The 12,628-nt window shown below is 39.8% G+C and overlaps 1 protein-coding gene across 2 annotated transcripts in view; it reads right to left on the minus strand.

Annotated features, from left to right (window-relative positions):
• Positions 1-1,029: 1,029 nt before the first annotated feature.
• Positions 1,030-12,628, minus strand: part of stk39 (serine threonine kinase 39) — a 34,823-nt gene continuing 23,224 nt past the window's right edge. For both annotated transcript variants that reach the window (XM_049593850.1, XM_049593849.1), the window contains 4 exons: positions 9,248-9,300; positions 8,983-9,051; positions 8,556-8,620; positions 1,030-2,492 (listed from right to left, as the gene is read on the minus strand). In XM_049593850.1, the coding sequence (XP_049449807.1) occupies positions 2,418-2,492; positions 8,556-8,620; positions 8,983-9,051; positions 9,248-9,300 (262 nt within the window). In that variant the 3' untranslated portion in view covers positions 1,030-2,417. The remainder of the gene's footprint in view (positions 2,493-8,555; positions 8,621-8,982; positions 9,052-9,247; positions 9,301-12,628) is intronic.

Below are 12,628 nucleotides of genomic sequence, written 5' to 3' on the forward strand. Positions count from 1 at the left end.
TCTAAATAAAACTGACTTGATGTGCTGTAAACGTGCCAAGTGCTGCTATGAAGATAAATTACAGTGATGAGTTGCCTTTTGTAGCCAATATCTGCAAGAATAGGGCAAGGAGAATCATGAAGGACCCCAACCGTCCACATGACAGCCTTTTCTTCCTGCTAAGGTTGGCACTGATACCCCTTTTCCACCAACATGGAACTAGTTCAGTTTTGGTTCATGCATCTAATTTTGAACCATTCAGAGCATTTCAATCAAAAAAAAAAATTGGTTCAGAACCTGAAAAGTTGATTCTTAGTTGAAACCAAAAAAATTTCAGGTTTCTCTTGACCAAAAGTGTGAATCACGGTGACATCAGTGGGCGTGTGATATTCTCCAGGTTATAAAGAGAGGATGGAGAAGGCAACAATGGAGAAGTCAAGCGAAAAATCAGTCTATTTTTTGGGGGTAAAAAGAAATATCTGTACTAACAGAACAAAAGTTTGCAGGTCATCAACGTAATCTGCAATTCTGCTACTATTGTTCACCTCTTAAGTGCACTGTGCAACGCCCTCTGTTGATCACACATCCCTGATTACAATGGTCATGCTTAAAACTGGTGGAAATGTGCTGGTTCACTAGACAGCACCAAGGTTCCAGGAATAATGAACAGAGCTAGGTCATGAGCTGGAGCTAAGTTGGTGGAAAAGAGATATGAGAGACTTGACACGTAGGCCACATGGATCCCAACTGAAGACACGGCACCCACCCCCAGATAAATATCTATTATCATTACTCTTTTGAGTGCACAAATTGAAAGAACTGACAGACTGCATTTCACTGAAATTGCATTCACATGATTTCATGTGTAGAATAAATTGAATTGAACTGAATTGAACCATAACATCTGAAAAATCTGTCACAATATCATCAGATATTTGAAGTTTAAGTGTCGATGGTATCAAGTTGCGATGGGGCATGTAATGACACTGTGAGTTAACAGTAAACACTCCACACAGTTTTTTTTAAATAATAGCAATTCTTTATTGTTGCTTCTCGTCAGAAATTTGACATCAGCTGATTACAGAGAGGGAACAGGTGTAATATGCTGAAATGGTACACATACTGTACATAGAAAACACAATAAATTACTTCATAATAAAGAACGTATTGGAAGTTAACATTTACCATCTGAATACTTGAAAAGAATTTAGAACTACTGGACTTGTTTGGACAAACAAATGGCTCGTCAACCTTTCAATAGTTGCCTTTTGGTTTCATCCTCAGATGCATTGTCATACAGTACATTTTAGTAACTACTATATATTTTTGGGGAACAAAGGGTTTTGTAGTGCAGCAGGACAGAGCAAGAAAATAAAAACTGTTGTGGTTTTGTCGATTAACCCGGCATCTGAATACACGCCAACCAGAGCAGATTACATTGACTACAGGTTCTGTTATGTTTTATTTGTCTGATGACAAAAGCACAAGTTAACTTGTCTCCGGGGGCTAAGCATCTGCTTGTCGGGTGCACACACTCAGCCCAAAAGTGCATTGTAGCTTGTCTCATTAAGTGAAGATACTTGACTTAAACTGAAATAGTAATCAGCAGGTTCTGCTCTTTGTGTGGTCTCACTCATTGTCTACTTTCTTAGGCACAGAAAAATGAACAAGGCACCTCTAACATTTTGAAGCATTAGCACTGTCAAGAGCAGCAAATTATACACAGTAGCATCCAGGTCTCTTCTTTCTTTTTCCCTCTGCACTCTCTCAAGCAAATGGTTCCCTTCTTGTCAGTGTAAAACAGGTCTTCGCACACAAATACAAGTCGCCCTCCTTTTAGACATTCATTATGTTATTATGAAAATGTGCTTTTTCCCAGAAATGAACTAAATCTTACATTCTGACAAAGACCTCAGGGAAACATCACGAATGAGTGTGTTTGTGAGATGCGAGTCTATTTGTTTTCACTGTGGCAACAAAACAGCATGATAAACAACATAAAAATACCTTCTCATTTCAATAAATAATGAGAGCTTTGCTAAACACAAAGGCGATGTGACGCAAAACAAAAATGAGTAAAAGAAAAAAAATAAATAAAACATTCAAAGCTACATCTTAATCACCTTAAGTCACCACCTGAGTACATCTTTAGGTTCCTGGGCTGTATCCTGATCCCGCTTTGTGCGCTAGGCGGTGGAATGTTGTTAAGGTTAAAGGCCAGGGGACAGTGAGCAGGGAAGTCGGTGCTAAGGAGGTGTAGGTGGGGCGGTGGCCGAGCTTGGGCTCAGGGAAGGTGAGGAGGAGTGAGGGAGGACAGGGAGTGAGTTTTCAGGGAGGGTGCTGGGGATAATGTTGCAGGAAGTGGCGGTGTGTTCCTCAGTCTGTCTGCCCTGAACTGTCTCCCCACTGTCTCACCTGCTTCAGGCACGAAGAGAGCATCAACTAACACTTAACTGCGCAAAGCCGATCAGCTTCACTTCATCTGGGATCTCAGTGTCGTCGCAGCCGGAAGCCTGTGTGAGGAGGAAGACATGAGGAAGGTCAACGGTGCTGGTTCACATCCTGACACTCTCATCTCCATCAACAATACTAATCCTGCAAAATCTCTACAACCCCTGTGTTGTCACACCCTGGATCAATCAGGGGATTGAACAACTGAAAGCTGATTATTTCTCAAAATGAGGGGTTTTCAACCTGCTGAGTCTTATTTTCAAAAACATTGAAAACAATTTGGGTTTGTAATTTGCTTGACTAACAAAAACAACAATGAACTGATCTCACCATCTAAAATTGTGCCTCTGTAGACAAAGTGTGATATAATTCCTCTGTTCACTGTTGTCTAAAAACTCTTAAAAACACTGGAACACTAGAATTGGTTGTTTATTTCCATGCACCAGTGAAGTTGCGCTGACAGTTCACATCCATATCTGTGAAAACATGGATGCTTAACACACATTTTCCCCACACAAGCACATAAGATGTATTCAATCAGCACAGTTTTAAGGTGGACACTCAAGATTAATGTCACCTAATGACCCTCGCTAAGTCCCACCCCCACATGCAGACTGGCCAATCACAACTTAGCATCAGGCCGGCTCAGGTGGTTCACTTTTACACTGTGATCTGTAGCCGATAGTTCGGTTTTAGCTTCCAACTAGCTTTGTCTTTTTAACCTGTTGTTGCTGCTGAATCAGTTTGACATCCTGGATATATTCTTCAAACAGACTGTAGACCCCTCTGTCTGCTTCTCTCTGGAATCACTACTTTATTTTCCCAAAAATATGACAATATTTCTTCAGGGAGTGCAGTTAGTGACAATGTGAGCTCCATGTTTACTCCAACAGCTTGTTGGACCATCACAAATAGGCAGGGCTTAGTGAAAGGTCAATTCACTATCTGACCAAATGTCTCTCCTTCTTTTCCTGAGATATGACACTCAGTAATAGCCAGAAAAGTGTATTATGCAGAATATTATGATGCCACACTGAAGGTGACCTTTGACCTTTTGAACATAAAATTTCATCACTCTATCATTTTATCTTATCAGACATCTGTGTGAAGTTTTGTCATGATCAGCATAAGAATGCTTGAGTTATGGCCAAAAACATGTTTTGTGAGGTCACATTGACCTTGACCTTTGACCTTCAACCACCAAATTCTTATCATTTTATGCTGCCAAATTTAAAGAAATTCACACAAGGTGTTCTTGAGATACAGTGTTTACAAAAAATGAGAAGGATGCAAGGTCACATTGACCTTGACTACCAAAATCTAATCAGTTCATCATTCAATCCAAGTAGATGTTTTGCCAAATTTGAAAACATTTTCTCAAGTTATTCTTGAGCTATTGCTTCACAAGAATAAGATAGGATGCAAGGTCATGGTGACCTTGACCTTCAACCACCAAAATCTAACCAACTTACCCTTGAGTCAAAGTAAGAATTTTTGCCAAATTTAAAGAAATCCACTCAAGCTGTCCTTGAGATATCTCATTCACAACAATGGGATGGACAACCTGAAAACATAATGCCTCCAGCCACAGCTATCGCCGGCACAGAGGCATTGAAAAGTTATCATGGTTTTGTTTTTGTTTGTTTTCGTTAATTATTTTTATTTTGTTTTGATTTTGGTTTCAATTAAGTTTTATTTCAGTTAGTTTCCAGAGTGAGTTTTCTTATTTCAGTTTAGTTTTTATTGTTAAATATGCTTAGTTTTAGTTTAAGTGTTATTATTTAATATTAATTTTAGTTTATATTTATTATAATTAGGATAGTACGTCTGGGGCAAGATTTAAGAAGTTCAGAAAAGGTCTTAAATTACAAATACAGCACTCTGTAAAGGCAGTTGACACACAGTCATGTCGACATCCCAGTCTCAATAACAATTTTGCACCAGTGCCTCCTCACGCTTGGTGTGTTGACATTTACTGTATATTTTCATTTTATTTAGTTAGTTTTGTACGTACACAATATTGTTTCAATTAGGTTTTTTTCAGTCTAATTTTTATTTTTATTTCAGTGAACTAAAGTTTTTTTCACACCTAGTTTTATTTTAGTTTAGTTTTAATTACTACAATAACCTTGCCATTAACACTGCCATTGTAATTTATTCTGAGCCAATCCCACATTTACCGTCTGGCCAAGCAAATGTGTTTTAATCCACAGCTGAAAACAGATCCCAGTAAATGCACAATTTACTCCTATAAAGAGTAACATTTGCTAAAAACCACAATGTCCAGCTGTTTCAGGAACAACCTTAGCCTCTTTCCTTTATGGAAGTACATTGCATTTGGAAAACTTTATTTTATTACGTATAAAATAACTCAACAATACCCAATCTGTTTAACAGGGTCAGCTGGAGTTTATCTGGTCAGGACATCACCACTATGCAATTTGATTAAATGTGAAAATAAAACGGCTTTTAAATGTCAGTGCCCTCGTCTCTGCACATAAACAATATGTGTACTTTTGCTCAGTGGCTGCTTTTCATGGTATGGGCTAGTCCCCTTAGTTCCAATGAGGAAAAATTCTTAATGCAAAGGTACAAAACAATAATTCTAATAATAGTGTGTTTCCAACTTTATGGCAACATTTAGAGAAGACTTCTTCAGTCTACATGCAGGAACTGAAGCCCATGAGGGTCTTCCTAGTTTAGTGTGGAAGGACCTGACTGGCCTGCACAACCCTCTGACCTCAAACCCATCCTACACCTTTGGGATAAACTGGAACAGCAACTATGAGCCAGGCCTTATCACCCAACATCTGTGCCCATCCTCTCTACTTCCTGCGGCTGGATGGAAAGAAGCCAGGAGTGGAGGCTGTTATAGCAGCATATTAATGCCCATGATTTTGGTATAAGATATTCGACAATCATTCATGAATATGTGAATGTAATGTTCAGCTATGTTCGCACTATGTTTGTTCGTACATACTACCTAAACTTAACGGCTCCTAGTGAAAAAGCACAACATTTATTTTACTGACAGTTCAACCTTTCAGCACCTGCATCTCACCCCAATTTAAGGCTGCTCAGATGCTATTCACAGAGGCAATATCAGAGGCGGTGTACATTTAGATCCATCTAAAAGGAGTTTTTCGTTTTCATTCAGCTCTCCTCTGGTGGAAAAGCGTGAATGGGTGGCCTAACACCTGCCACCCTCCTGCAATTCACACCTGATTGGGGAGAGACACTTCTCTGGGGTTCTGAGAGCTCTGTAGTTGTTTGATCAACATGGAGCGACCGTTATGAAAACAGGTCATTCTTTGTGACCTCTTGTTCAGTTAAATCATTAAGTTGCTCTTGTGGCACCACACCATGAATTGCCTGTATAAAGTGTTATGAACTGTTCCTCTAGCGAGGATAATTATTCTCACTCCCAGGGTTTTGTGACACTGCACTCATAACTCTTCGTTTAGAAAGGCAGAGCTGAGCCACAGAGAGGATTTTTACAACGTCTGCAGTGGAGCAGAGTTAACATATGGAAATAGAAGCTTGCCCATATATCTACATGGCAGAAACAGTATTGCCCTCACTCTGACTCTCTAGAGACTAGTCCACCTGCGACTCTCACTAGCTGCTGATAAGGGAAACATGGCAGAAAGGTCATTTTGTAAAGCACTGTGACCTGAAGCACAGATGTTGTTTACCCACAATTACAGAAAGGTCAATAAAACTTCATTTACATATTTTTGTCAAATCCAAACAGACTGACATTATTGCTTTTTTCCCCTCACAAAGGTCACTGTTTCTCTAATAGTCATACAAAGGTGGCTTCTTAAAATGGCACATATGCAATATGCACTTCGTCTTTGTCTGTCTGAGTGTTCTGAAAATAAGTAGAGCACTCAGTTGTGTTGCCTTACAGTACAGGGATACTTTGAATTTTTTTTAAGTGAAGTTGAGGAGTACCACCAGATGTGCTAAGAAATGTACTGCTGTAGATGGGGGTCACAGCAAAACCTATTTTAGCCACCTAAAAAAGTCTTAGTTCAGTTTAAGTGTACACTATATTCACTTATTATACTATAATACTTTCTCCACTTTACCTTGCTGCAGGCAGCCTTTTCTGATAGGGAAGCTGTTAGTGGCTTCAGCTCCCCATTAATGCTCTTACCAGACTTTGGTAAATCCGAGCTAACCCTTTAAATCACCAAAGTCACACAATAACACAAACTAACTAACTCATCAAGGCAGTTGAAGTTAAATCACTGTTTTTGTCAAACTGTTTGCTTTGCTTATTTGTTTTTTTAATTTGTTCTGTATTTTAATTATTTGTCTGTTTACTTGGGAATATGATGATACTCAGTGTACTGTTATATTTGTGTAATAACCCATTGGTGACTGCTGATTATTGAACTCTTTTCTAAAAATACAAAAACAAAAAAATTACTGTTTTTCTAAGGGCACGTTCACACCTGCCCTCTTTGGTTCAGTTCAATTAAACTCAAGTTCCTTTGCCCCCTAAGCGCGGTTCGTTTGGGCAGGTGTAAACACAGCAATCACACTCTGGTGCGCACTAAACAACCGGACCGAGACCTTCTTGAAGAGGTGGTCTACGACCGGTTACAAACAAACTCTGGTGCGTTTCATTTGTGGTGAGAACGTGTTCCGACCTCGATCCGAACCAACCGCAGTCACATGACACATTGTTTGGGTTAAACATGAGCATGTTACAGTCCTGGAGGATTATTAATGTGCACCTCCTCCTGTACTGCCTTAATATGCACATTCAGCACATCCAATGCATCAAAACATTGTTTTCTAGTTGGAGCCATGCCTCGTTTTCAAACTGTATGGTTTGACTAAAATGAACAATGACAGCAATATAGTCCACGATGAGCAGCGCTAAAATCAACCTGCGTAGTTGTCCCTCCATTGTGACATTAGAAAAAGTCACATTTATCTTGCAGGTGTACTCTTCGTCAGGGTTTTGTTTACTTCCTGATTTTTCCCGCATGGAAATTTTGACCAATCAAGAGCAGCTTTCTTATGCAAGGCATTTTATCTGGTCCGCTTGAAAATACAGAACATGAACCAACTCTAGGCAATTATGCAACTTTGTAACAAAATGAGTCCTTGATTTGGACCAAAGCAAGACAGCTCTAGGTCTGGAAGCACCCTGAATGTATTCTGGCTTTAAAGAGAGCAATATAATGGTTTCAGTTTCCAGTCAGAAATCGCTGTCTGACTTAGGTGAAGGGGTGAAAACAGGCTATTCTAAACAGCGTACACTTAAACTCACAGATATTTTTTTGGTGGTCCCTTTTTTAACAGGCTAAAATACGTTTTCTTACTACTCCCATCCACAGCAGCTTAGCCTCTGTGGCAATACTGCCTGTTTCTCCAAACTGAGGACGTGCTGACTGCCATCTACTGAAGGTAAGACATTGACTATGGATAAGTACCTCATACCACCCCACTTCAGAAGATCCAAACTATCCCTTTAATGTTAACAGTTGCTCTGCTGCAATGTTAGTACAGGGAATGCCACTGATGTCTAAAACACTGTAGAGGCACGCGTCTTTTGAAATCAATCAGAATTGGCTGAGAGTTTTGGGGGGGTTTTCTCCACAAAAATACTTCACTTTCATCATACAAAGCTAATTATTAAGTCATTTAATGTGAAATTGGTTGGTGCCCAAACATTTGCTGAACGATGCTCGATTGAGTTCAGCTTTCTCTGTTGCACCCAAAAAACTTAATAAACAACGTACAAAATCTATTTGTGAATTAATTCAGAACCATGGAGGGTAAGACTCACAATTCCTATGTGGATTGATTTTTTCTGCCAACCCCCCACCCCCACCCCCCCACCCCACCCCATGTAGTAATACCTCCAATCTCCTTCACCAACAAAACATCCCCAAAATAAATCCTTTGTGTCATCGACTGACAAACCCTCAGCAACAGATGTTGCTTCATGCCGAGGCTATTTTCTGCCATTTTGGCCTTTCTAATAACTCCAGCTCCAACATTCCTCACCGAACCTTTCATCAACAAACTGTTTATAGCTGGACATCGTCAGCCAGGACAAACCCGTGTGGGTGTCATCAGCCATCAATCATGTGGAAACTCACCAGCTTAAAGGTCAATACTTTGTAGGTAGTTGGGTCATCTACAATCTTCTGAAGGTTAGCAGCAACTGCAGTGCAGAGGGCATACAGAAACATAATGGTCAAATAATACCAAGCAAGTGTCACAATATCTGCAGTGATTTTTAGCACATGAAATAGATCTCTAGAGTCTATAGCAACAGTACAAAAATAAAATATTATGTGATTGGTACCATTTTTAGACTGGAGTTATTCTGTAACTTATGGATGCAGTTTCTACCAATTTTAGTGATGTCTGCTGACTTGCCAAACGAAATAAATGTCCTTCTCAAATAACAGCACATCTAGGAAAAATGCAGATACTGCTAAAGTGATGTTTTATGGTACATAGCCTTGGATAAGTATGTATTCAGACAACACAATTTACTAGAATAAAGAGGTGTAACATTACCAACAACAACATCGTGCCCATTGACGAGGCCGGCCGAGAACAGTTCCTGGGAAACGCCATCAGCAGTGTCTGGTGAGGGAATAACATGACAAATATTGGGCCTGCAGCATTCCACTTAGCAGGTAATTGTGTTAGATATTGAATTAGATACTGTCATGAGCACAAACGCTGCCATTACCCATTACACACACAACAATTCACAGTGCCTCAAGATGTTCTCACAGTGGGAATAGCACATTCAGATCCATATAGAGAGAGCTCCTACCTCGCCCAGGAGTGAATTCGAACCGGATGTCATTCAGCTCCTTTCTAGAGTTCCTGAAAGGAGAGACAGTAGATGATTGGATATATGGTTATCTTTTTTTGTTGCAGCTCTGTCTCTATTTAACAATGGTGCTTTTAGGGGCCTCCTGTTGTAGCAAAAACAAGGGGCAGCACTTAAAGAATGCAGAGATGACTGAAGCTGCAAAACATTAGGAATCCAGCATGAGACAAGGGTTGTATGTAGAAAACTTGCATGACTTGATTTTTTTGGCCACTTGGAGGCAGTGTAAACAAGCTGTGTACAGAACACTGACATACTGTCACCAAATGAAGCTCTAGCAAAAGTTCAGTCAGGAAGACAAGACTTTTCATGCCCAGGCTGTAAGTTTCTTTGTCATCCTGCCATTCACTCCTTGTATGTATGTTCACTCACTGTCTCTAGTTGTCATTGTCTCGGTAGGTCAATTGAGTCATCAGCCACTTCACAATCAACCAATAGCACAGCAACACACCTTTTCTGTTAGCCTATCACCTTACTGCTCCTCATTTTAATTATGGTTCTCACTCTGCGGTAGTTCTTTCTTGTCTTTAGTGCCAGTCTTTACAGATTCATCAGCCTCAACCGCCTCAGCAGTTATCAGCCTCAGAGTCATCAGCCTCAGAGTCATCAGCCACCACTACCACCACCAGTGTCTGGACTCCATGGGGGGGTTTATCTTGCTGCTGCTCAAATGTCCCTCAATCACAAAATATTTCCTTCTGGTGTCCAAGTGCCAAAGGCTTCTGTTAAATCTTAATTACCACAAATCATCTCTTAATCTGTACACTCATATTCTGTATTAAATATTATCTTTACTTCATTCTTCTGTCTCTCCTGATTGAATTGGTGAACACGCCAGCCAACAGTGGTATATTTACTCATCAAGCATCAATCATGTTTGTCTTCACCTGACAAATAGTAGCCCAATATTCACTCTCGAGATTTTTTTTGCCTTTTTTTTTGGATTATCTGTTTAACATAGAGGCATGCGAGAAATACAACGTTTTTGTTTTGTTTTTTTTTTCAACAAATTCAATGTCACACGGAATGAGAATCGGTCATTTGGGAGGGTGAAGTATTTCTTTAAAACTCTTTTTGGTCTTGACTAACTCCTGATGAAAATATCTGGCACTTTCGCAACTAAATGCCCTACAACAGTATGTTCTCCAGGTGGTTGCTGACTTTGTCTGTGTGTCGTTTGAAGCTGGGCAGGAAGACTACAGCTGGTTTATTTGTAGCTTTTTTTGCTGAAAAAAGACCAGATAGGAGCGGTGAATGTGAACTAAAACAGCAAAGTTGCGGGCAAGAAAACCAAATCATGAGCTGAAAGGCACCAAAATGTTCTCCAAAGCTGAGCAGAGGCTAGTGATATTTCTCATATTACAAATGGTTATTTTGATCCTTTGTTTAATATAAATGTAAATCACCTTTCCCTGCAATGATTAGGTTAATAAGTTAAAATGAAAAAGCAATGAACATTTTATTGACTGTGAATTTTTAAAGATGCTTTGAGCAACTTTGTTTGTTACATACTGAGGATTACCATAAAGACAGAGCACCTGTGAGAAAAATGTGTTGTGGCACTGGATGAAAAAACTGTAGAGAATGTGCAGAGGACATGCCTCAGTGGTTTTGAGCAGTATTGAGTTAACGGCTGTCTAAGTGCTTCTCCTGCATATCCCTCTGCATCCACTGAGATATACTGTATATCAAAAATGCTTTTCTCAAAACTTCACAAAGACCTGCAAAAAGTGTTGGCATCAGCTTATCTGTGTGGGTTTACCTGTTTAAATTCTGTTAAGATTAAATGTGACTGAGTGTGATTTTAGTCTCTACATGGTGTGGTAATGGAACTGTAGGATTTTCAACCCTGGACTGCAGTAAAAGATAAAAAACATGTGTATGTGCAATGTGCATGTATACATCCAGCTCATTTGACTGCATTAATGAAATGCACCCTCGGGCTTCTTTTCAGCATCAACTTGCATTCATTTGCATCACTTGCATTAGATATCTGCCTTTAAATTTTGTGTGTGACAGGGGAGTGGCCGGTTGCTGATAAAAGCAGGATGTGTCAGCATTGCCCAGAAGAGGTGTGTTAGGGGAAGATTAATTTGGTATGTAGTCTTGTTAAATAAATCACATGGTCAGCCCACGACCCTCATTTCAGATGAGATTAGAGCCATAAGTCAACACACACATAAGCAGAGGCATATCTGCGATGAATTTGTTAGTAGCAAGTCCATGCAACATATTGAAAGGGAGGATTTACTATCAGCTTAGCTGTGAGTCAGCTTGACTTTTTTTTTAATTTTAGAGAGCTGCATTTAAAAAAGAAAAACCAGGATAAAAACTAAACTCTGGTGGAGCAGATGGACAAAAACAACATCTCTATTCCCAGCAGAGCAGAGGGTGCACATTGCCAAGGCTGACGAGGCCACATGTATGTAAAGAGGATCATAATCCTGCCCAAATAAATCATGCCTAAAATCTGCATCCTATTTAAATACCACTCTGAGGTGTGAGTGTTTTCACAGTTCGACATCAATATAATTAGCATTTAACCCACCAAACATTGTGAACTGGCTTGTGTGTGAATGATGACTGTATAATGTCCGACGACAGGTTTATGACACAGTACCTTGACAAAAAAGGCACAGCATAATCATACTGCCTTCTCACTACAGAATACAGGTCTCAGGTAGAGGCTTTCATAAACCTTTCACATGCAAACATAATGGAAACTGGTATCTTTTAAAAACATTTCCACATGTACACCAGGTACAGTTTGTCAGTGCATTACAGACCTGCACTGTTGGCTGTCACAGTGGTGACAGCGGAGCCGACGGGTATTTTTAGGCAAGAAAAGTGTAGATATATCACAGAAAATGCCACACACCATGATGCCTGGGCTGACACACCGGTGCCCCACTGTGTTGAAACTACATGCTCCAAATTTTATGTCACATTGACGGGGAGGCAGGTGCTTTTACACATACTGACACAACAGTCAATACATCTGTGGGGAGACTCCACTGTTATGAGTGGAAAAAAGCACCCAAAGCTCATATCTTTATAGCATATCACATAGCTGAACGCACATCAAACAGAATAAGTTCAAGCAGGCAATTTTATGCACTTGTTAAAGCTGAGATCCAGATTTCGCACAGAAAACAAAAATGTCTAGTACTTGCAAAAAAACTGTTTAAATGAGATAAAACTTTACTAGCTGTGCAACTAACTCTCACTGTTAAAGCTTTATCTTACAGGTCCATCATTTCCCAGTATTCAGACAGTTCTCAATCCCTAGACTCTCAATTAATTGCTAATTGCTACTAATTG

This window comes from Epinephelus fuscoguttatus, linkage group LG13 (genome assembly GCF_011397635.1).
Source record: "Epinephelus fuscoguttatus linkage group LG13, E.fuscoguttatus.final_Chr_v1".
Taxonomy (NCBI): Eukaryota; Metazoa; Chordata; class Actinopteri; order Perciformes; family Serranidae; genus Epinephelus; species Epinephelus fuscoguttatus.